At 50.4% G+C, this 23061-nt stretch overlaps 6 protein-coding genes across 6 annotated transcripts; 2 read left to right on the top strand and 4 right to left on the bottom strand.

Annotated features, from left to right (window-relative positions):
• Positions 1–324: 324 nt before the first annotated feature.
• Positions 325–5672, bottom strand: Aud_004922 (histidine kinase-like ATPase domain-containing protein; the record flags this gene model as incomplete). The annotated part of the gene is made up of 3 exons (XM_043289858.1): positions 325–409; positions 463–5481; positions 5545–5672. The coding sequence occupies 3 exons, from the start codon at positions 5670–5672 to the stop codon at positions 325–327; spliced, it is 5232 nt and encodes a 1743-aa protein (XP_043145793.1).
• A 738-nt stretch (positions 5673–6410) lies between these two features.
• Aud_004921 (TRAPPII-specific subunit TRS120) lies at positions 6411–11001 on the top strand (the record flags this gene model as incomplete). Its single annotated transcript, XM_043289857.1, has 3 exons — positions 6411–6576; positions 6664–7652; positions 7717–11001. The coding sequence occupies 3 exons, from the start codon at positions 6411–6413 to the stop codon at positions 10999–11001; spliced, it is 4440 nt and encodes a 1479-aa protein (XP_043145792.1).
• A 700-nt stretch (positions 11002–11701) lies between these two features.
• Aud_004920 (SDR family oxidoreductase) lies at positions 11702–12948 on the bottom strand (the record flags this gene model as incomplete). Its single annotated transcript, XM_043289856.1, has 2 exons — positions 11702–12670; positions 12748–12948. 2 exons carry the CDS (start codon positions 12946–12948, stop codon positions 11702–11704), a joined length of 1170 nt encoding a protein of 389 aa, XP_043145791.1.
• A 306-nt stretch (positions 12949–13254) lies between these two features.
• On the bottom strand, positions 13255–15172 carry Aud_004919 (Sec1 family protein; the record flags this gene model as incomplete). The annotated part of the gene is made up of 3 exons (XM_043289855.1): positions 13255–13893; positions 13954–14979; positions 15050–15172. The coding sequence occupies 3 exons, from the start codon at positions 15170–15172 to the stop codon at positions 13255–13257; spliced, it is 1788 nt and encodes a 595-aa protein (XP_043145790.1).
• Positions 15173–15604: 432 nt separating this feature from the next.
• Aud_004918 (lysophospholipid acyltransferase) lies at positions 15605–17503 on the top strand (the record flags this gene model as incomplete). Its single annotated transcript, XM_043289854.1, has 4 exons — positions 15605–15626; positions 15725–15769; positions 15842–16960; positions 17022–17503. 4 exons carry the CDS (start codon positions 15605–15607, stop codon positions 17501–17503), a joined length of 1668 nt encoding a protein of 555 aa, XP_043145789.1.
• A 987-nt stretch (positions 17504–18490) lies between these two features.
• Positions 18491–20714, bottom strand: Aud_004917 (putative serine-rich protein; the record flags this gene model as incomplete). Its single annotated transcript, XM_043289853.1, has 3 exons — positions 18491–18529; positions 18584–18777; positions 18839–20714. The coding sequence occupies 3 exons, from the start codon at positions 20712–20714 to the stop codon at positions 18491–18493; spliced, it is 2109 nt and encodes a 702-aa protein (XP_043145788.1).
• Positions 20715–23061: the final 2347 nt, after the last annotated feature.

Below are 23061 nucleotides of genomic sequence, written 5' to 3'. Positions count from 1 at the left end.
CTTCTTCCCCGAACGGTCCAGCATCGGTTGACGAAGATGATTGGGAGAGGAAGAGGAGGGTCATAATTTCTGGATGACTGTGGCAACTGGTTGCTCTGTTTGGGGTATATGTCCATAAAGACTGCCTGCTTGCCACTCCAGGGTCTCAAGCTCCAGTTGAAGCCTCTCGTACAAGGAGAAAAAAAGAACGAAATGATCATTGCATTATGTTCAGTTATATAAGCGCCGAAATCCCATTGATTTATGTACTGTAACATGTATTATGTCTATACCCTCAACGACTCATCGAAGCACTCATTACGTTCATCAAATCGTATAATGATTTCATTCACTTGAACCCGACTTTGGCTGGCTCGCGTTGGCTAGCTTGACCGCGATCTTGGGGAAATATTGTGCCACGAAGCTCTCACTGTAGTAAGTTAGTCGACTTTCCATATCATCAAAGACGGAGGGTCCTCTTACGTGTAGTAACTGTGGGCGGAGCTATGGTCTCCAACCAGGTTATGGGCCAATTCGTGACAGAGGATGACCCACCAGTATACCATCGATTCGGATCTGTCAGCCGACTGGTTCTGAAGCAATTCCTTTTCATGCAGCTGCTGGAAGTAGAAGTAGTTGCAGAAAATACTGCCAGCCCGGTTAAATGCTATTGTCTTTCCACCCGGGTCGTAGAAAACACTAAGACTGTCCTTGCGCAGTGAAAAGACACTAGCACATTCGATCAACAGGGCGGCGAACAAATTGATTGCAGCACTGTTCTTGGACAGGAATGCAGATCGATCAGCTAGGGTCTTCACGAAGAGCACATTGATTCCGCAGGGAAGAGTCGCCACGAACTCCAAGTCATGGCTTGGCTTCTCATCGCAGTAGGATTTTGTCTCAGTGATCTCATTCGTTTCCGGCCGGCTGTACAAGCTAGACGACCCGTGAGGTCGGCAGGCTTGAATAGCAGAGAGCAACTCTGTCTGTAAACGATGCGGAGGATGCACAGGCGCGGGTTCTTCCGGGCGCGGTCTCTGAGGGTCGTCTGCAGAATATGGCGGAGGAGGGGTACCTGTAGGCTCTGGTGTCCCAGCAGGCTGAGATGGCGATGACTGTCCCCCAAGAGGATTCCAGTTCGACCGGCCACCTTCCAAACCAAATCGTTTGGTGAGGCCGGCAAACAAACCGCGCGGACGCCGCTCCTGGAGTGTCTCTGCTGCTTCGACTTGCACGTTGCGATTCGGCCCCTTATTAGTGGGAGAGTCCGGAAAATCACCCGGCATGAGAGATTGACTCTTCGCTTCCGTATCCCGCTCCTGTGCCTGAAGCTGAGCCTGTTCCTTGGCCCAGGCAGCTTCCCTTTCTTGCAGGCGCTGTCGCTCCTCTTCCAACTGTTTCTGACGCCGATCCTCAGCTATCTTGGCCTCTTGTGCCTTTTGCTTCAGGATCCTCTCCACGTTATATCCTCGTGCCTTGAGTTCTAGGAGGTCAGTCTTCAGTAACATCTCTAAGGTGAGCGTGGAATGGAGCTTTGGCCGAACGAGGATGAGATGTACAAGAGCTTGGCTGATTTCGTATAAGTCGTATTTGCCGGGACAGATCCAAAGAATCCAAGTTCGTGCGTTTTGGGTGATTATGGCACTCCGTTTCTGGGTATGCGACACCCGACGGCCCTTGAGAGACCGCGTGAGCGAGATTGAATTCACGACCTGCACTTGGAGGTTCTTTTCCAGCCATCTGACGTCGTGGCGAATTGAATCTGGTGATTGATCGTGAAGGAACAGCCTTGAACGTTCGTTGATCAGCTTATGCAGTTTAGCCGCTGGACGCTGATCGGGGGCCACGGCTCCCCAGTTGGCACGTTCCTCCACCAGTCCGCTTAGCGGGATAGCTCCGAGTGTGGAGTAGAAGTTCTCCAACAATTCCTCTTGCGGTGCAGCTAGTATGTGCTCTTTGAAGAGGTTGAAACTCTGAAAATCATCCACCACAACTGCATCTTTCGCAGCTGTCAACGTCCATTCCTTGATGCTCTGATCCTCTACCTCATCGTCATCTGAGCCCAGAAGATCCTCGCTCTTAACCTTTCCTTGAGCCAGAGAGGAGATATCTCGACTCGCCAGAAGAAAAGCGGACCTTTTCATCTCAGTAAAGAGTTCCTTGTCCCGTCTCAGGACGGCAAGGTGCTCTGCAAGACTTCTCAGGAGCTTGAGATACTTGTCGGCACTTTGAAAAGAAGTAGAGATTCTAGCCGGTTCTTTGACTAGCATGTACGCAAGTTCGGCCTTTGTTGGCTCTCTCTTAGACCCGACTGCCATGAGGAAGAGGTTGGCCTCTTGACCAAAATCCACGAAGTCAAAGATGTCGCGGTAATCTTCGCCCTCTCCAAGGTAGCATAGCTTCGGGGCGACACGGCGAATGACCGGACCTTGCTCGACTGTATCCCTTGTTGTGATCGGGACTATTTGGGCATTACCGGTGCGCTCTATATCCCGTGCGCTTAGCTCCGATACTCTCCCAGCAAGATACTTGAACAGCACTCTGGCGTCTCGCTTCGTGGATGGTGGATGACGGATCAAATAATCAAGACAACTCGCCATGCCGGCGTGTTGCTTGACTCCGAATTTCGAAGCATGAGGGTGAAGGTCACGTCGGAGAATCTTGAAGCCAAACAGTGTTGCGCCTTCATCAGTGAAACATCTGCCTGGTGTGCTCAGGTCGCGAGCTCCTTCAGTGGGCAGAAACGGAACATTAACAGCACCGCAATCGAACGTGGCATAACCGTTTGTATGATACTCGGAAATGTAGTAAGACATAGCTTTCCCGTGCAAAACCCAGTCATCCGCAGCCGCAGCCTTTGCCATAACATCTATCAGCTCAGGCGCCGAGGCGAAACTTCTCAAGCCAAGCATGGTAAGGAATTTTCCTTCAATGCTGCTTGGCTGATATCTCCCCGGCCATTCGAGGACGGGGAGAGCAAGGTCTCTAAGGGAATCTTTCGGCTCAAACAACTCAAAAATCTTATAACGCTTTCCACCTACCGGCTTCGAGTCTCCCGTTGCTTCGGCGGTGCAAATGCTTGTGTTCTTGAGTCTCTTGATGTCATTCGCCGGGATGTCATCGCGAACAGAAGCAAGATAACGTATGAGATCAACGTGACTCCATTTTCGTTGATTGTCGCTCTTGGCATCGGAAGCTTGGGGGTTATCGAGGAGCCGTTCGAAAATGACACCAAGTTCGACAGTCTTACGAACGCCAAGCGCCATGAGGAACTTTTCCTTAACGCTATTGAGACCATGAACAACGGGGAGGTCGTCGAACAGCCGCACTGAAGAGAAATATGTCTCAGCGGGTCTTTTCATCCCAAGTTTGGTTGGAATGACTGTCTGCGACTGCAACAATGTGACAATCGTCTGCTTCGATGACTGGCTGAGGCCGTTATCCCATTGTTTTGACAGCACAGGAAGAACCTGCGCAGAGAAGGACGGCGTCTGCGTCATATCTTGCTCTGGTGGGAGAACATCCCTATTACCCGCATTGATGACAAGCCAGCGGATCCAAGGGACTGTCTGGAGTTCCGTCCACCCGAGTGCTTCTAGTTCCTGCTTCGAGAGAGACTTGGTGTATTTGAAAGGTATAACTGAGGACGACACGGGCAAATCAATGGGTATACGTTGAGGATTAAGAAAATTGCTAATGTCCCCGAAAACAAGTAGCCGGGCAGGATTGCCGGAGCTATCTTCATCGTTTGCCACTGCAACACTCAAGAGGCTCTGGATTGAGAAAGAATCAAGTTGGCCTGAAGTAGCTTTCCGACTTAACCAACCAAGAAATTCGATGACCTGGCCGGGCCGTAAGGTACTGGCCTCGAGTTCTCGCTTGATATCCGAGACAGTGACTTCAGTGACCAGCCCAAAATCAGTTAATTTCCTGACGAAATCTTTTGCACCCGACACAAGCTCATCCGGCAGGACTGGGATAGAGTCCATGAAGCTCAAGTCTTTGGGAGCAATGCGTGCCTGATGACTTTGCATAATACCACATGTTGACAATACCTCTATGGAGGCGTTTTTATTACATGTCCAGAAGGCGTCTTCGATAGTTTGACCTAATAACGATGACGGTGTCGACTCGCGAAAAACAAACTGATTCGCGGTGTAAATCGCTTCAGGCAAGACTCCAACAATATCATCTTTTCGAATCTTTGATGACTTGGACGAGTCGATTTTGGACATGATCCTAGACTTAATCGATGCCATTTCTGCGGACCAAGCAACTCGACAGACTATTCCCGCTGCACGTAACATTTCAAGGTTCCATTTGCTGATGTATCTCGTATTGAGGTCAATACTCTCTCTCTCGACCGTCGGAATCACTGAAGGCGCAGATATGTGAGCGTTCAATCCAGTTGTCTGGTGGGTGGGAAATCCTATGAAAACCCGTCCAGCCTTAGTGGGTAGAATTGAGGATAGGATCTCTGATCGTGACGTGGACGCTCCGGATGCAACGTCCGTGTCATAGGAAGGCGTCAGTATCGCAAGAGTAGTTCGTTTGGGTGGAGGCTTGCGCGTAGCTCGTTCAAGCTCGCTGCTCAGCGAGTGACTGACGGAACACTGGATACTTGCAGTGCTGATATGTAAGAAAACGGATGCTTTCACGACGGTGGTCAAGTCTCCGGATTCGCTGATGGTGTCCGGTTTCTCGGCCTTTGCAGGGTTCTCTTGTGTGCTCTGACCGGTGAGTCTGGAAAAAAATGTACGCAAGGAGCCTGTGGTATCTCTCAGTCCGTCCAAGCGAAACACGCTTGTGTTCGGATTCCACTCAACGACAGGCATCCAGGCCGCGTCGACCTGAATTACCTCTCGAGTGATACCGGTTACTTTCATCAAGCCTTGAGGCGTCTTGGTTTCAATGTCTTTGGGGATAGTAAGATTGACGCTGGGAGCAGTCTTCTTCACGAGGCGAAGGAGATTCCAGTCGTCAAGCCACAATTCTATGCTCTCGAGACTGACGAAAGTAAGGCTGCTTGATAAGAATTGACACAGCTGCATCAGAGACGGAATTGGAGAAGTATCGTTGCGATAGTCAAGCACAAATGTTGTTTCTGGATTCGACTCTTCGCTTAGTTGCAAGCGACGTGTAAATAGCGCGTTTCCCTTCCAGTAAAAAGCCATCGCATCTTTACCTGAAGACACAAATGGTTCCTCGCAGTCATCAAAGACACTGTAAAACCCGACTCCAAATGCGCCGATCTTAGTTTCGTCGGGATTTCCGTCCGCAATACGTTTTAGTCTTGCCCAATCTTTCTCGCTGAAAGGAAGGCCATTATTCGAGATCAACAAACGCTTGAGGGTATGATGGGATATGGTGTGCTTCAACAAGGTGGTCTGATCGGCGCTAGCAGGTAAGGGTACGGTTGTAGAAGGCAGAGTCTCAAACTTGATAGTGACCTTGGTAGCATTTGCGTCGGCTGCATTCTGGATCATCTCTCGTAGAACGGTCCTGTCCACTCTGTATTAGTACTGTTCTCTCAGAGCCAAGAACAAGACGGCAACAATCTCTTACCATTTTCCTGAATATCGTGCGAGGACCTTGGATATCAAGCCCCGTGTGTCAACAGTGACAGCCTCTTCGTCGTTACCCGAGCCCATCGTCCGCGCCTTCAGCGCGTTGAAATCGATGTTCTTCGCCATGTCGTAAGAACCAAGAGGATTGGTGCATAGATTACCAAGCCACTTCAATAAAATGCTTCAGATGGAAAGGGCACGTAATCAGGAAGCAAGAGTATTAATCTTTATGCCTCAAATATTTGGAACTCCGGATATTACGTGGTCGATAAACATGGGTACCCAGACAACCGACGAGAATAAGACTGTAACAAGATACTTCCCAGTATTTGATCGAGTCTAGAAAAAGATGGTCAGAATAAAAAGGCAAACGAAATAAGCATACAAAACCAGAGACAACGAATAGCAACAAGCAGGAAATATCTATATATATGAAGCGGTACTTCTCGGTCCCGAGGCGAATGTCCTCCTTATCGGAGACAGCGGAGTTAATTGACCAAGGTTATCGCTTATCGCCACGTGCAAGGAATTACATAATCCACCTTATCCGACAACAGGTACACTACGGTGGACCAAGAATACCAAAAGCGCTGTGATTATCGAATCGCTGTGGATCATTATTATTACTTTACTACTATCAGTTGTTGATTGTTGTTGTTGCTTCAGCCAACGAGTGACCAAAGTCACTTATTTGTGATCAGGACTGTCAGCCTGGCATTAATTTTTCTATTACTTCTTGCGCCGTCCATAAGTTTTCAAGATTATCTTGTCGTATGATTTTTCTGAGCTTGGGTCTCTCCTTGTGGAAGCAGTCCAGAGCATATCGCCGACTGCCTCCCCTCCCGCCTCCTTTCCGATGACAGCATGGCCGTGGATCCTCTTTCACCCATTGCGCCCGCGCGTTTAAGGGCACTGCTACTTCCTGTCGGGAGGATAAAGCGCTCGAGGTTCCTTAGCTTCGCTGCAAGACTACAGGCGGAAAATGTCGTCCGCCTGGGAGATATCAGTCCCAATGCGCGACCCAATCGAAGTAGGCACTGTCGCTTCTTCCGTGAGGGAGAAAGAATACAACAAGTTTATGACATTGGGTGCAATGATTGACTGATTCTCCTGTTAGATATGTTTTCTCCACTTGCATTTCCGACTGGAATGATAATATACGACCTTACCTTTTCCGTCCCTCCCATATCACATCTAGAGCTGTTCCCATTCGAGATCTTCCGAGAACCCTTGGTCGTCATTGCTATAGCGGACGGAGCCGAGCTGTCTGGAGGATATGAGGAGAGCGAGGGAGATTCAGCCACCAGGTCCGGCGATCGAATGCAACCCGTGCTAGACGAACTGTTGGACGGAATGCGCTTGGTCAAGGAGAAAAACACACGGGCTCTGGTTCACCAGCTCTTGATCTTCGATCGTGAGGGAGTGAGCAAGCTTTCGAGTGGTCCCGACGGTATCATGTGGGTTCCCCGACCTGAAGCGTCTAAGGCGACCACGATAAAGACTGCCTTGTGTGATATCACGTCGATACTGCTTTCTGAGCTTGACGAGTTTGCAAAGACGATTCAAAGCATTCCCTTTATTGAATCTCCCAAGGCCTCATCTTGGGGGCCACATCGTGGCCCAGATCTGCGTGCAAGGCCTGCCGACAGGCTGATTCACCGGATGACCCTGCCTGCGCATCTCCCATCCCACCCCAATGATACGCCAGAGACTTCTCTGGCTTCCAATAAGAGCTCGCCTGGTCCAAGCGAGCATGAAACACCTACGACCTTTGACGAAATTACACGGTCTATCCAGTTGGCTAATCGCGCAAGTACCATTGGTAAACCCCATTCTCTGCCAACCTCGAAAGAGCATAGCCGTGATCGAATGTCAGTGAGCGGAATGAGTGCTACTGATCGCACAAAAAACCGGATCAAAGGTCGTACGGGAGTCGTGATTGGGACGCTCTTTCTTCAGACGGGGAGATGGCCAGATGCTCTCAAAGAGTTGGTAGAAGCAGCAACAAATGCCAGGGCAAGCAGTGATTATGTTTGGCATGCCAAAGCTCTCGAGTCTATCCTTCTTTGTCTTCTCATGTTCGCATGGGCAGGCATGGATTTCCAGGTGCGTGCTGTACCCTATTCTGCAACTTTTCACTGCATCCCTTCCACTGATCCCTGTACGTTAGATACCTCCGATCTGCTACCCGGTCGCCGACAAATCCTCTAAAGCAATCCAAAGCAGTGCTCTTGAAGTGGGACAGTCTGCACCTGGGAACCGCATCATCTCCCTTCAAAATCTTGCTAACCTTTTACCCGACCTTGCGAACAATATCCTTCATCTCTACGATCGTGCTTCCAACATCACAGATGAGCCAGTGCCCCAGCTTGTCTTTTCGGAGACAGTAATCCGGCTCTCCAGATTACTGGTAGCCGCGCGAATACGCGATGGCGCTCTGGACGACAATGCTTTGAAGCACATCGTAATGAACGAGCCTTTGCTGCCACTGCATCGGCCAGAACGCCCTCGTGGCTTGATCATTCTCCGCCAGTCAGAAATTGCGAATTTCCTGTTCCGTGCTTTACCACTCTCCCCTAGCGCAGATCTGCCTGCAACAGATACTATACCGATTATCGTTGGAGTCGTGTCTGTACTAAATGCGCTTGATCTACCGCGAAAGAAAGCATTCATTTTGCGGGAATTCCTTTCAGTAGTAGTTCCAACTCTCGTTCAGGCCCGCAAAATTGGAGCTGCAGAAGTTGGGATTCACCCCGCCGCTGGGTTGGCGTCGCTCAGTGACACAGCATTTGATATCAACGCTCTTGATGTCGGACCAGGTGATATGGAAAGTAGTATGCGTGCCCTTTTGGGCCTCATAGGGGAAATATATGGGGTCCAACCATCTCCATTCTATGAGTGGGAGAAGAAATGTTCCTCGACTGCGAGTGGCACGGAACCAATTCCTGAGTATGACTCTATCGCCGCCATTATTGAGCGATCATTTCGCCATGTGGCTCTGGACAGATATGGCGACCTGAATTTGAAAATAGACGCTCTCAAAGCGTGCATCAACTGCTGTGAGGCCCTTCCTGATTTTATTGGTGTTCTCCGGTTCACAGTTGAACTGCTTCAAACCATTCGGGGAGACCTGATGCTTGCTGAAACTTATTATCAGCCTCCGTTTCTGCCGCAAGACGAGCAGGTTCGCCTACTGAACAATATTAAGCGAACAGTCGGCGCTGCTCATAAGCTTGGCGCTTCAGATCTAGAGGCTGAGTACTGGGATGACTTCCTCGTGCGTGACGTACGGCTCCTTGCTCTACCCGACTCTAAGAGACCTGTTCGACGTTCTAAATCACATCTTGACGTGGTCACGGTCAACGGCGACAAGCCCTCAAAAGATCCATTCTTATATAATCCATTTTCTAAAACAAGCAGTAAAATCTCCGAGTCGCTCATGATCGCTGGTGAGCATGCAGCATTCACAGTTACTCTTCAAAACCCCTATGAGTTTGAAATCGAGATTGAACGGATTCGTCTCCATGGTGAAGGGGTGCCATTAGATGCTGTTGCAGAATGGATAATACTTCCACCATTTTGTCTGCAAGAAGTGACGGTTATCGGAAGTGCCCCTACAGAAGGGACAGTTAACGTCACCGGCTGTATTGTCAAAGTTCGATATTGCAGGGAACGCAAATTCCCGATATTCAAGGAATTGTGGAAACCGGAGATTGAAAGGAAGTTCAAGCGAACAGGTCTCGCAGCTAAAAGACCTTTGACAGATCGGCCCCTGTCCTGGAGCTCAACGACTTCGAAAGATGGAAAACAGCAGCCGAAGAAAGGCCCCGAGACAAGGTCCTGTGACGTCAAAGTCATTGGCCAACAACCGTCCCTTGTGATTGAATCGATGTCATTGTCGCAGTCAGCGATAATGGTGCTGGAAGGAGAAACCCAATCCTTCAAAATCACGCTGCGTAACACGTCAAGTTGCCCCCTTGACTTTATAACTTTCACGTTTCATGATTCCACTACGAGACAGATTCAATCCGCGCTGACAAATAAGGACCTGCTGCCGGTAGAAGTGTATGAGTTGGAACTGCAATTATCTACGAAACCAGGCTTGCGATGGCGCCGCCAGGGTTCTGCCCCGGACGACCTTGTCATTGATGCTGGACAAAGTGCAACGTTTTCTCTCGACATCGTTGGCAAACCGGGCTTGCAAGATACGACTGTGCAGATCGATTATTCCTATATTGGGCTTTCCAACGGCCAATTACCGGAGGTGTTCTACACGCGGCAGTTGTTCATACCGCTTACCGTGACGGTGAATGCTAGCATTGAAGTAGCCCGTTGCGACATCCTACCTTTTACCAGTGACTTTGCATGGTGGAACAGCCAGGGATTGGAGCTGGATTCTGTCCGGAACAGCACCACGGACAGCGACCCATTTGCCCCGGTACTATCTCAACTGGGGCGAGGAGCATACGGGCACGACCACTGCATCTTGCTACTTGATTTGCGAAACGCCTGGCCCAATCCTTTGTCGGTCTCTTTACAAGTGAGCGAGCAGCCAATGGAAGAGGTTTCTGCGGAGGAACTCACTCCCAAGGTTGGACAGTACACCATCTCGGGAGACCTTCAGCCGGGTCAGATCTCGCGCTTTGTTCTTGTCCTTCCTCGTGTCTACGTGGACAATCCACATGCTTCAATACCGGTTTTGAATACTGGAATCAAGAGGCAGTTCGTCGTGAGTGCAAACAAGCTCACCTTCGAGGCAGAAGCAGCGTCACGGGAGGCTTTCTGGTTCCGGGAGGAACTTCTCAAGAGGATCTCTGGCGTCTGGAAAGAAAGCACGACGACTTCTGGCCACAAGGGAGACATTGAGCTAAGAGGCATACGAATGAACGCGCGGATGGTGGACGCCTTTCGACTCGAAGCCATGGATATCAGCTTTTCCCTCAGCCCCTCCTTTCCAAAAGAGAAGGCATCTACCGCGGAAAGGATTGATGAAGTGATGCAGATTGGACGGTCAAAGTATAAGGTACAGACCGACGAGATGCTCGATCTCACCGTTACCGTCCGGAACCGCTCCTCGAAGCCAATCCAACCAATTCTCCGGCTGCAACCCAGTCTTCGCCACCAGCCTAGTAACGTTGCCCTTGATCTTTCGCGGAGGCTGGCCTGGACCGGCATGCTGCAGCAAGTGCTGCCTATTTTGCCCGGTGGAGAAAGCACTAGTGTCACCATTGGAGTTACCATCTTCTGCCACGGAGAGTATGAGGTTGGTGCGAGTATTGAAGAAGTGCGAACCCTGAGATCGGCGCCTGGATTCGAAAAGGATCAGAACTCAGCGGACGGTGCGCCCGCATTACACGATGATGAGGTCATCAGAGACTCATTTGGATTAGATGTGACTCGAAGACGACGGATCTGGCATGGGAGAGAGACATGTATCATGCATGCTTGTGATTAACTGTGAGACCCTCCTCTCAATGTACAGATTGCGCTCTGGGACGTCCAGGTTTGACGACAGCCATGAACACGTGTATGATTACTCCTCAACTTCACAATTTTGAATTGTATGATTGAAGACTCGCGCCAGCCGCTTGAGCGTTCTCGCGGAGGTTTTACCATGGATTGGCCTCTGACCTGAATATAATGATCTTGTGGTTGCTACTTTATTGCATGGGGGGTATCGACAATCCATGCTATGAACGATGCATATGTTATTTTGTTCTATAAACATCGAGTCCACATTGTACATGCGGCACTCTGGAAATGAACATATATGTATATAGATATCATGTATTTTATGTCTCCCGCGCTAACCGTAGACTCTCCTGAGATCAAACATGATGGGAAGTCTCCCGCACGCGTTACAATGGACGGAATGCAACATGCACATGTATATATGAGGACCCCGTATGTTCTCAAGCGACCAAGTGCTTGGCAGAGACCGAGGGGATCGTAATAAATCCTCCAGTGGGCCCATCAGGGGAGGAGGGGAACTGAAAAGCCTTACAATGGCTGGAAGGGACTCACAGTCGCTGATTCAGACTCCCCACGATGGAGTTGGATCTGTGTCTTGCCTTATCCTTGCCTAAGGCGCAGCGGAAGAATCCACGTCCCACATGAAATATGCGATAGCCGCAAAGGACAGAAGCCAAGTTCCGTCAGGTGGCCATTTCTCCATCCTGTTTTTCCCTGCTCTCCGTTGATGGCTTGTCTTTCCCAGTAGAGGAGCCCGGTTGATCGCCCACAGGGAAGCTGAGATACTTCCAATCCTCGATCTCCTCGATGATGCACTTGAGTCTGTCGCGGATGCTCTCGACCGCGTAGGTTCCCAGGATCAATCTCAGCGGAGGATAGGAGCAATGGCCCAGCTGCCAAACTAGATGGGCCGCCTTGACGGCACTGGCTGGCTGCTTATCACCCAGCCACATCAGCATGCGCTTTGCATGCGCTGCGGGTGCCGTGGGCGTATTATACGGCTCGCTGGGTTGCTTGACAAAGAAGTGGCCGTACAGCGGCAGCGGCGACGCGAGGTTGTGCTCGTTACTGGCCATAGCAGCGGTGTGAGAAACAAGGTCCCCCACATCGTCGCGGCGCATATGGCCCGGCTCCACGAGCGTCCCCTTGATATTGAAACTGTCCACCTCGTAGAGCATGCTCTCCATCAGGCCCTCCACCGCGTACTTCGAGGCACAGTACGGCCCCAACCCCGGCACCCCCAGCGCGCCGGACGTCGAGCTGAAGATCAGATACCGGCCGGACCGGCGCTCGCGGAAATGTGGCAGCGACAGCTGGATCATGTTCAGGGTCCCGGTGAAATTCGTCTCGAACTGGTCGCGGATCTCGTATTCGTCCTGGTCCTCGCAGGCGCCGATCACGCCGTACCCGGCGCAATTGGCGACAATGTCGATGCGCCCGAACCGCTCGATAGTCCGGTCGATGACCCTCTTGACCGTTTCGCGCGCGCGAACGTCGCATAGCAGCCCCAGACAATTCTCATGTTCCTCTTCCAGCTTCTTCATTGATTCGGGGCTGTTCTCGAATGTGCGTCCGACCGCTGCGACGAGGTCATTGCGGCATAGGGCGGTCTTGACGAGTGAACGGCCCATGTGGCCTGTGGCGCCGAAGATCTACCAGCCCAGCATATCTGTTAGTCCAGTACAATGCAAATATAACAAAATAGTCGTATAGGGTCCATTTCTCGTACCAGCCATACGAGCTGCTTAGGCGGGTTCTGCGGCCCTGGGGGATCGGTTGTAGAGGGGAGCTGGAGTTTCGGTTCTCGGGCGGCGGATGCAGAAGGCGACGACAAAGCATTGATGGGCTTGGGTGGTGAAGGATGAATATCCATCGAGGAGTGATATTGTTGCTCCGGGATATGGGAGCCAGGGGAGTGTGTCCACGACATGGCTGCTAGGTGCTAATTGCAGGGTGGGGTGCTAGCAGCGATGACGGAGGTCAGTGGAAACTCGAATAGGAAAATCCGGGGTTGACATATCTACACAGTCTACACAACCATAACGGTTAGGTTATTTCCGCGAGTAAAGGAATTCGACTGTTACTTATTCATGCTCTCTCGAACTTTTCATGAATTGTTAAATTAATGGCATCGTCAGGGATATAAGAACTATTTACTTTGACAGAGTAGTGCCGCCATTGACCATACGCCAGCGCCCAATGACGTACTGCAAGACAGAGACAATGCAATCGGCATCTATCGTCCGACCTCTCTTCGAAGCCGTCCAGCGGCCGTGGAAGGGCCAGGCTCAGGCCACCCGCTCACAGCATCGTCAACTTCTTCCAAGAAGGAGGTACTGTTGTGGATGGTCGTGCCTCCCAATACCACACGCACTCCTGGTGAGCTGGCGTTGACTTGGGCCACCATCTTGGCCTCTTCGTAGGTTACACCGCCGACCATAAAGACGATGATGTCCTGTGGCTTCTCCCGAATGTGGCTACTGCCTTCGAGGAAGGGGTACTGTAACTCTTTCAATCTGCCTTTGATGAGATTTTGTAGTGTCACTTCAAGTCGCGGTGAGTGTTGTGTGTATACATTCTCAACACCTTTGAGCCCCTTGAAGCGGTCCCGAGCCCCCGAGAATAATGAAGCCGATTCGAAAAGATCCGAGAAGCCGCCCGCAACAGGGGGCGCCTGGAGAGAATGATGATAGGCAAGAAGCTTCGGTATGATGTTGACCTTGTAGGAGGGAACATCCCCTGCTGTGACCAAGAGGTCAAGCAAAACCGGAAGGGCATTCGAAGGCTGCTTTTCGTATCGGAGGGCATATAGGGCTACCAAGCGGATCTTGTTCTCCGCTGGTACCGTGGGTAGCTGAATGATTCGCTGTAGTGTCTACAAAAGCGATCCAATGAGTATTGACTGTGCTAAGTTTGACAAGACGTCGTGACATACCTTGAGGTCATTGGCGTGATTGTCATTGCAGGCCAAACTCTGCTCCAACTCACTGACGTCCAGCAGGTTATGCTCCCCAACTCGTCGGCTGAGCTCGCCGACCAGCGTGACGTGCTTGCTCACATTACCGGAGAGTTTGCGAAACTCAGGGTAATCTTCCACGAAGCGCTTCATGTCTGCAATGGACTCGATGTTCATGGTGTTCTGAGTCTTTGTCTGATACTGCTCGACATACTCCTTGATGTTCTGACCCAGGTCGCCAAAATTCTGATACATGTTCTTCTTAAAGAAAGGATCTTGATCCTGCGAAAGGACGATTTCCCGAAGCTCGGGTCGAATGTCAGGCACATCGCGCAGGTCTACTCTTCCGTTGGTGATTCCCAGTAACTCGTGAACCATCGCCTGGTATGTCCACTGCGTCAACAAAGGCGTGATGGGGTCGTCTCTCCGGTCCAGAATAAGCAGAATAGGAGGCGTGTCGGTCTTCCTGAAATTGAACAACTGCTCCTCCTGAGTCACCTGGTAGCGGACCTCTGTAGCTAATTTCTTAGCCAGCAAGCTGTTCTTCTCGTAGCGGATCAGAGGGTTTTTCTTGAGAGCCAGCAACAGGGCAATCAGGCCTTCCGTCGCTCTTTGCAAAGCGTCTGCATTCCACAGGTCCGGCGAGTGGCTCCACAATCGCTGGTTAGGAAACCCGAGGTTCAGGGAGCACAGGTCGGGGTTGATGACAAGGAAGTCGGCAAAGTGCTCCTGCACCACGCGCACCACTTCATGCCCATCTGCTTCCGCCAGTCGTTCCAAGGAAGACTTGCGAATAATATTGCTCAGATAAATATGGTATTCTCCGTACTTGGGTTCACGAAGCTCGTCGATGAGGAATTGGATGGAAGTCGGGGACGGGCGCACGAAGCACAGACAACGCAGATGTCGCATCTTTTCGCGGGCGGCATTGTCCAAGCGATCAATCAGGTATACTTCATGACTCAAAAGGGCTGATTGTGTGATAGCCGTCGATACAATGGGCATCTGTGCATCCTAAGAGTCAGCCTCCAAAATCGAGCTTTCACTGCACTTGGCAGCAGAACGCAGATCCCACTGTCTCACTATCGAGAAGCAAGATCTTCATCTTGGTTGACGATGAAGATCCTGTAGCTGATGCTGTATCTCCCATGGTGACCATCTTGGAGATGTACCCGGATACTGCAGCAACGACGTCCATGATTGTGGTGATGATGCAGCCCAAGAGGGCGCGTTGGCGAGGTGGGGGTGTGTTTTAAGCGTTTTATGAAATGTTGGATATAGAAACTTAGTAGATCAAGTAAGGTAGAATCCAATAGTTGAATCAATTATTAGTGAAAGTACCTCTGATAGAGAGGTAAATTGTAGCAATAGAGAGTGAGTTGGATGCGTCATAAGACAGAGACAGACCACAAGGGGTTGATGGAGTCAAGCCAAGCCATGTGAAGCTCTCCCTTGCGATGATTTCATGCCATGTGCTTCTCTCTTGTTTTTCTAGCTATAAACTGATGAACATATCCTTTTCGCATCCATGTCGCCCTAGATCGGTCCTCCACCTAGTTACGGATCATCTCCGTCCTTTTCTTTCTTTTTGCTTCCTCTAAAGTCCTTTTCATGAAGTGTGCCTCCAATAATGTTACCTTACGTCGATACCAGTATGTTGAAGAGCTCCCCACCGCCAGGTCCCAACAATTCACAATGCACCTAAACTACCTCAGAAAAAGCAGATACTGATGACGACGATCATGTATAGTATTCGGTTATCCTGCAAGGCTCACAGGAGCTTCAGTGGATGAGCGTAAGTTATCTCCTAAGCTTCTTTCAAGGTAGTGCTGTTGTTAATGATTGTTTTTCTTCCTCGGAACTACAGTCAAACTTATTGCATCATTCCTGGTCTCCTACCCTTTGGCCGGTCTGCTTAAGAGAATCCCCGACGCTCAGCCCTGGAAGAAAAATGTCTTCATTATTGCCGTTTCCTTGTTCTATATGGTCGGTTTATTCGATCTGTGGGATGGTCTGCGCACTTTGCTCTACAGCGCTGCTGGCACTTACGCCATCGCATACTACATAGACGGCTCACTGATGCCATGGATCGGCTTTATCTTTCTGATGGGCCATATGTCTATCAGCCACATTTATCGGCAGATGATTGACGATCCCCAAGCGATTGATATCACCGGCGCACAGATGGTGCTCGTCATGAAACTTTCCTCCTTCTGCTGGAACATTCACGATGGCCGTTTAACGCAAGACAAGCTGTCAGACCCGCAAAAGTACGCTGCTATTGCACAATTCCCCAGCATCCTAGACTACGCGGGATATGTCTTGTTCTTTCCATCCTTATTTGGGGGTCCGTCTTTCGAATATGTGGACTATCGTCGGTGGCTTGATACGACGCTTTTCGAGGTGCCTCCAGGAACTGATCCGTCCAAGGCGCCTCCAACCCGGAAGAAGCGCAAGATTCCCCGCAGCGGTACGCCTGCCACCAAGAAGGCTTTGATGGGCCTGGGATGGATCTTTGTATTCTTGCAATTGGGCTCTCTCTACAATAAGGAGACGGTGCTTGGAGAATCCTTCATGAGCTATTCTTTCCTTCGACGAGTTTGGATTCTTCATATGCTCGGATTCACCACACGAACGAAATATTACGGGGTATGGTCTCTCACCGAAGGTGCCTGCATTCTATCTGGACTCGGATACAATGGCTTTGACCCTAAGACAGGCAAGGTCTTCTGGAACCGCTTGGAGAACATTGACCCCTGGAGCCTGGAGACGGCCCAAAACTCATATGGATACTTGGGGAGCTGGAACAAGAACACGAACCACTGGCTTCGCAACTATGTTTACCTGCGTGTGACACCCAAGGGAAAGAAGCCCGGTTTCCGAGCCAGCCTGGCCACCTTCACAACCAGCGCATTTTGGCACGGATTCTACCCTGGCTACTACCTGACATTTATCCTGGGGTCTTTTGTCCAAACAGGAGCCAAAAGTAAGTATCCAGCCGGTGCTTTTCCCTCATTTTCTGGAGGTTTCCGCTCATCTCATTGCAGACTTGCGCCGTTATGTCCGTCCGTTCTTCTTGACTCCTGATGGCGCTAAACCTCTGCCTACCAAACGCTATTATGATATCTTCAGTTGGCTCATTACGCAGCTCACCATGACCTTCGTCGTGATGCCGTTCATCTTCCTGTCGTTCAGCTCGTCCATCCAGGTCTGGCAGAGTGTGTATTTCTACGGCATTGTCGGAAACATCCTATCCATCATCTTCTTCGCGAGCCCCGCAAAGGGATATCTCGTCAGATCCTTGAAGAAGCGCAACAAGCCCCACATCCCGCGTACTGTCAGCATGGAAAGTATCCAGCAGCCGACCCTCGGTCTGCCGAACGACCCAGCTCGGGAATTCGATGACGCGGTCCAGGAAATCAAGGCCGAGATTGAGGCGCGAAGAAGACACGGCAGTGTGGTCGGGATGCCGACCGGCGAGGAACTGAAGGCCGCCGTGGAAGACAAGCTTGGTCGGAAGATCTCCTGATGACTCCTCGCTGTGGTTAGAAGTATGCGGCACGGCGGGCGGGACCTCTCAACTCGAGATCCCTGGCTCGATGTCATGCCGCGAATCACCTTTCGGTTTAAATGTCGTCTTGGACGGCAAAACGATTAGACTCACTTGTGGATCTTGTTGTACTAGACTTACGTTTGTTATCTCAGCAGCGACCTTTTTTGCTTGTTGCCGTGCGTTCAATTTGCGTCTCCTCACTTCCTGGTTATATGTGACGGGGTTCTATTCGTATGAGCAGTGCGAGAGAGGGTTGGATATTGTATAGCCTGCCGGAGTTCATAAGACTTATTCCACTGATTTGAAACTCTTATCATTATGCGTGCAAGCCAGATCATGTTGCTACAGATTTGATCCTCATACTGCTCGAGCCGAAGTTCGTCTGAAGTGATTCCATTGGTCATGATCCTAAAAGATAAATCTAGGTCATGCTCCAGGATGCAACGCTATGTACACGAGTACAATACATGAATCGCGAAAATACAAGATGCAATAATATGTAGGTCCAAAGAAATGGCATATATCCGTAACCGGTTCGTAAATCCTAATTATTCCATCGCCAGGTGCGCCAAAACCCTGGCCCACTAATTCGCAGTGGGCGCATTGAAACACACCGTTAACCGAGCGGTAAATTAGGCAGGATCAGAAAAAAAAGTAAAATGCAAGAGGTCTAAACAAAACATTATATGCATCGTGACGTTGTCGTACAGTCGTATCAAGTTGAGTTTTTTTGGCTTCGGATGAAGGCGAACCAAGCAACCAGTACCGGAAGCGGAAGATGAAGGTCAAAAGGGTGTGGCGGAATGGAGAGAATCAACTCCTGAGTACCGAATTATGAAATGGTCATCGATCCAATCGACAAGGTGCAGGATATCAGGCGTAGCCTGGGGAAATGATAAGTCGACCGCCAGGGTGAGGGGATACAGGACAGGCCGAATTTGAAGCGCATCGAGATGTTGCATTTTAGAAGCCCACTGTACTGCCGACGACAGCCAGCGCTATCTGGAGGCTAGTTAGTCGCGGGTCAGAAAGAGATATCCTGCTTCATAGACTTACAACAATGGCGATAATCACCAACCCTAAAGGGGTCATCCATCGATTGAGATTCCTCCACCATCGAGCATTCTCGTAACGCCTTCGCCCAAGCTCATGAAGTCGCATCTTGAGGGCCATCTCCAGTTCGGGTCCGTTCTCGTCCAGCACTGCATCCGGCTTCTCCGGCAATGGGAGAAATGCGGCGATGAACCAGGCTAAAGCGCAGCGTTGTGAGCATTTTGCAGGATGGAGGTTCAGGGCAACAAGTGAACTTACCAAGTGGAAAAACGAACCCCAGGCAAAAGGACCACACTTGCATGTTCCTTCGTCCCAGTAAGGGCTCTGTCCGAGAATCCATCGAAGGCGCGGTCCATTTCTTGCCTTTTTGCCCAACAGCCCGCTTGTCGGGATACAAGTGCGGCGACCAACTGTGTCGTAGGCGGCCGTTAGCGGTGTCCGATAGCTCGTCGGTCTCTGGGCCTTTGACCCAATGACTTCGAGGATCGCGGGGATCAGGCGGGGCCATCCAACGCACGCTCCCCGTTGTTTCATTGGTTGGAGCTCTCGATCGGCCTGAAGCTGTTGGAATATACCGTAGAGCTTGTGAGTTGGACGTAGCAGGGCGGGCAGTGGGCGGGCGGCTTCCATCAATCACCGACAGCGCAGAGTTCACGGTCTGTCCATCCAGACCATAGTACATCTTGGCCCAAGTCGGGAGCATGTTGTAGACAAAGCTTGAGCTAGTCCCCGGTCGCTTATTACTGTTGCTGCGCAAGCTACTTTTCCTCGACTCCGAAGAAAGACTGCTTGGAACAGCTGGATTGGTGGGACGAGCTGGTAGATTTGACAGATGATCCAGACGCTCATCTCTATCTGAATCGCTTACCAACCACAACGAGGACGACCCCGGTCTCGGGCGGACGAGTGCAGCCGAGGGCCTGGACGGCTCTGCAGCCGAAATTTCGCTAGGCTCATCGGCTCCAGAAGCAAAGCTGGAGTCCAGCTCGGCGGACCACCTAGACGTGACGGTTGACAAATGGGACTTGAAGCGGTCAGATGATTGGTCAGGGGTGAGTTCTTGGAGATTGCGATCGGACGAGCTGGTAGATTGCGAAGTATCCACCCATGAACCTGATGATGAGGGAGCTAGGATTGTGGGATATTGGATAAACACGCCACTATCCACAATAGCCTGGATGACCGAAGGTGGCCCGCTGCGAGACGATGAGGTAAGGGAGCGAGAATGGCTGCGGCCGCGAGCTCGGGTGGAGTTGGAGTTTGATCGCACTGATGGATGGTATGGAGGAGTAGAACGGAAAGATTGTGAACGAGAACTGTGCTCCTCGGAAGATCCGTGAGTCCACGGAGCGGCGCCAATATGTCTGATCACAGTCCCCATAGAGTTCAAGGATGTCAGCGAGTTAGAACGTGTGGCAGAATCCGGGTTTGAGGAAGCACCAATCCGTACAAAGTTCAAGCTGGAGTTGTCGAGGGCAACAAAGCTGGGACTTGACGGTGGTCCAATGGTCACAACGTTGGGGCTCGATCCGCTCGATGAGGCATGCTGAGCACCTGACGGTTGGCGAGACGGTCCTGGAGTTTCTGACACGACGGGTTTAATGCTGGGAGCTGCTGTAGGGATCACCATCATGTCCTCGTCAGAATACCCTGCATCTGAATCCCCAACGGACCTATTATAGGCCGATTTCTCTCCCGGAAGAATTGGCTCAGGAAGAGAAGAATTGCTGGATTTAGGGTCATCTTCCCACACCTGTGACGGGGTGTTTCCGGGATCAATCGTGGACGATATATCCCACGGATCACCGACAGACTGCTCGAGCAAACTATCATCGGCGGCTCGGCTGGCGTTAGATGACAACGTAGCAGTTGACTGATCAGGCGCCTCGCCGGCGTGAAACTCCGGGTAATGAACATATTCTTGTCCTTTGCCAGGTCGTGGTAACAGGATGTGCTCCGGTTTGGTTGGAAACGGAGTGGCTGAGTAAACATCGTGCGCTTCCTGTTCGTGGTCTTTGTCGCTGACGATCCGCAAGGAGGGCGCCGGAGACGTCTCGTTCGTTTGAGATGCACTGCGCTCATGGAGAGCTCTCCGTCGAGGAGAAGGATTTGTTGAGGGTCCAGTTGAGCGCATGTTGATTGGGTTGATTATTTCATATTATCAGGCAAACACCAGCAAAATATTAATGAATTAGTCAAAAGTAACGATAGCGAAATGAGTGTGGAGAACAGAAGGTAATTAAGCCGACAATGTGGTTGACCGAGGCAAAGTCGAGATCGAAAAGAATGGAAAATTTGGTAGTACACGATACTGCTGATCGGGTTTGACTGGGTTACTTTGTCGGTCCGATGGGAGACAATTGGTGAAGCTGGAGAGGTATGTAGGTATGCTGCTGTTGTATTGTTGTTGTTGTTGCTGTTGTTTGTTGTGGTCTATAGCGCTGTTATGCAATAAGGAATGCTTCGATACAACCAAAACCCAATGCAGAATATAAGTCCAGTTCAATGTGCAAGACGACGAAAAGAGCGTATTTGTGACGACGAAAAGATTCTCGCCAACAGTTGGAATAAGGAGTCAAGCCAGACCGGTGGAGCGAAAGTAAGTTGGAAGAATTGAAGGTGCAAAGAGCGTTTGAACTGGAGAGACCGAGAAGCAGCACTCAAACGAGTGTCTCTAAAAGAGCGACAGAAAGCACAACGACTGGAAAACGATGAACCACAACCTGAAACACGGAAAACCCATCGGAATAAGTAAAGCATGCAAGGCACGAGCAGCACTAAGTGGGCAATATCATTTATATGGAATCTCGTTGCTCCGCTGGCGGTGAAAAGCCCGACGTTAGCGGGCTGTTTAGCCGCTGCCCGTAAGCCATTTCTGACCTGTGGAGACACTGGAGGGGGGCTGTGGCAGCCAAGCGGGCAGTTTATGGACGCAAACTGACCTTTCGTTTGCTGTCTTTCCCTGCCAGGGGTATGCAGCTGCACGCCGTAAAGCAGAGTGCTCTGAACCCATCCAATTGGTTGGTGGAAATGAAAAGAAAGCGAAGCAGCGTGCCTTTTTGGATCGTGATAGTTGTTATGTTTGTTCTCTGTGGGAAAGTACGCGGAGTTGGTACGGAGTACTTCACAGTACTAGTCGTAATGTCCGTCTAGGGGTGATAATAACGGCCTGGATCCGAAAATCTGCACAAATTTCACCACGGATGATAGAGGAGACTGAAGAGGTTCACGGCTAGTTCGTCTCAGGATAGTCAGCTTGTACCAAGACAGTGGTATCGGATCATCGGAATCTAATAATAATAATCCTCATCGTCATGATCTTCAGGTAAATTATCAGGCACAAATCATTGTTCCACTTTGTGGAAATTAGACGATTTGAGACTCATTTCGCTCGGTGATGATCACTATTCGGGGGTTGAGTTGGACACGGACCATGAGTGCGAGGATAGGGGTCGGATAAGGGGAGCAGTCGAGAACGTAATTTAGTAGACCAGTATTGCCGGATTGTGGTAATCTTCGAGCATTTGCAGGTTGCAGATAGTGATCAGCTTTCATAGTCCTCCATGGAACTACTCTGTATTGGCTGCAAATATATGCAAGGTACGGAGTACCACTTGTTCTAGAAAGCATGATCAAGTAGGGTATGCACACGCAGAACATTCACCTGTAAGTCTGTGACTTCCTGTGCTTGAGAGACACTCGTCACGACTCAGCCTCCACAAGGGCAATACATTGCAAAATTGCCGCGGCCGATCTCACCGGGGGAGTTCACGGAGTCGATCTTGATTTTCCAGTTCTCGAACCTCGAGGACTCGAGATGACATTAAACAGATAGCCACGAAATGAACCATGGGTGGATCAGCTGACAGCCTCAGTCCTCCGTAATAATAGTTGAACTAAAACACTTCGATTTCCCTCGTTCCCGACGATTTGAGGATCTAGATAGAAAATCAGACACTTTGATTGGCAGCGGGAATCAACAATTCGATCACTCTCGCTATGGTTAAGTCCAATAAGGGCGCTGTTTCAGAGGACAAAATGACAAGTCTCGAAGCGATTAATTTAGTCCCATGCAGTAAGGCTGCCAACTCACCGGTGGATCCTGTCTACCAATTTAGTGTCCTCGAGTTACCACTCTCTGTCTCTTTCGAGTGACTTAGTCAACTGCGGCCATCCAAATTCAGAAGAGTAGCTGGACGAAAAGGACCAAGCATAGGACGCGGGGTTCACAAGCAGGATCCTTTCCGAGTGTCGTAGAGTCGTGTACAGAAAGTACAGAGTGTCGAGGTCTAGAAGCTGGATAGTGGGGAAGAGATCCAGCATTCCCGATTCGGTTATATGTGGGTGTCAGACAATGGTGGATGCCTCTGAAATCAGGCACAAATTTCCACGCCTTGTTTCTTGCTTGCTTTTTCTTTGTTGGACAGTCGTTCTCATGCTTCACTTCCAAACTTGCTATAAGGCTGGCCTGATGCATTACA

Source organism: Aspergillus udagawae (genome assembly GCF_001078395.1).
Source record: "Aspergillus udagawae IFM 46973 DNA, scaffold_3, whole genome shotgun sequence".
Classification (NCBI taxonomy): domain Eukaryota; kingdom Fungi; phylum Ascomycota; class Eurotiomycetes; order Eurotiales; family Aspergillaceae; genus Aspergillus; species Aspergillus udagawae.
This window is presented reverse-complemented; position numbering and strand designations above follow the sequence as displayed.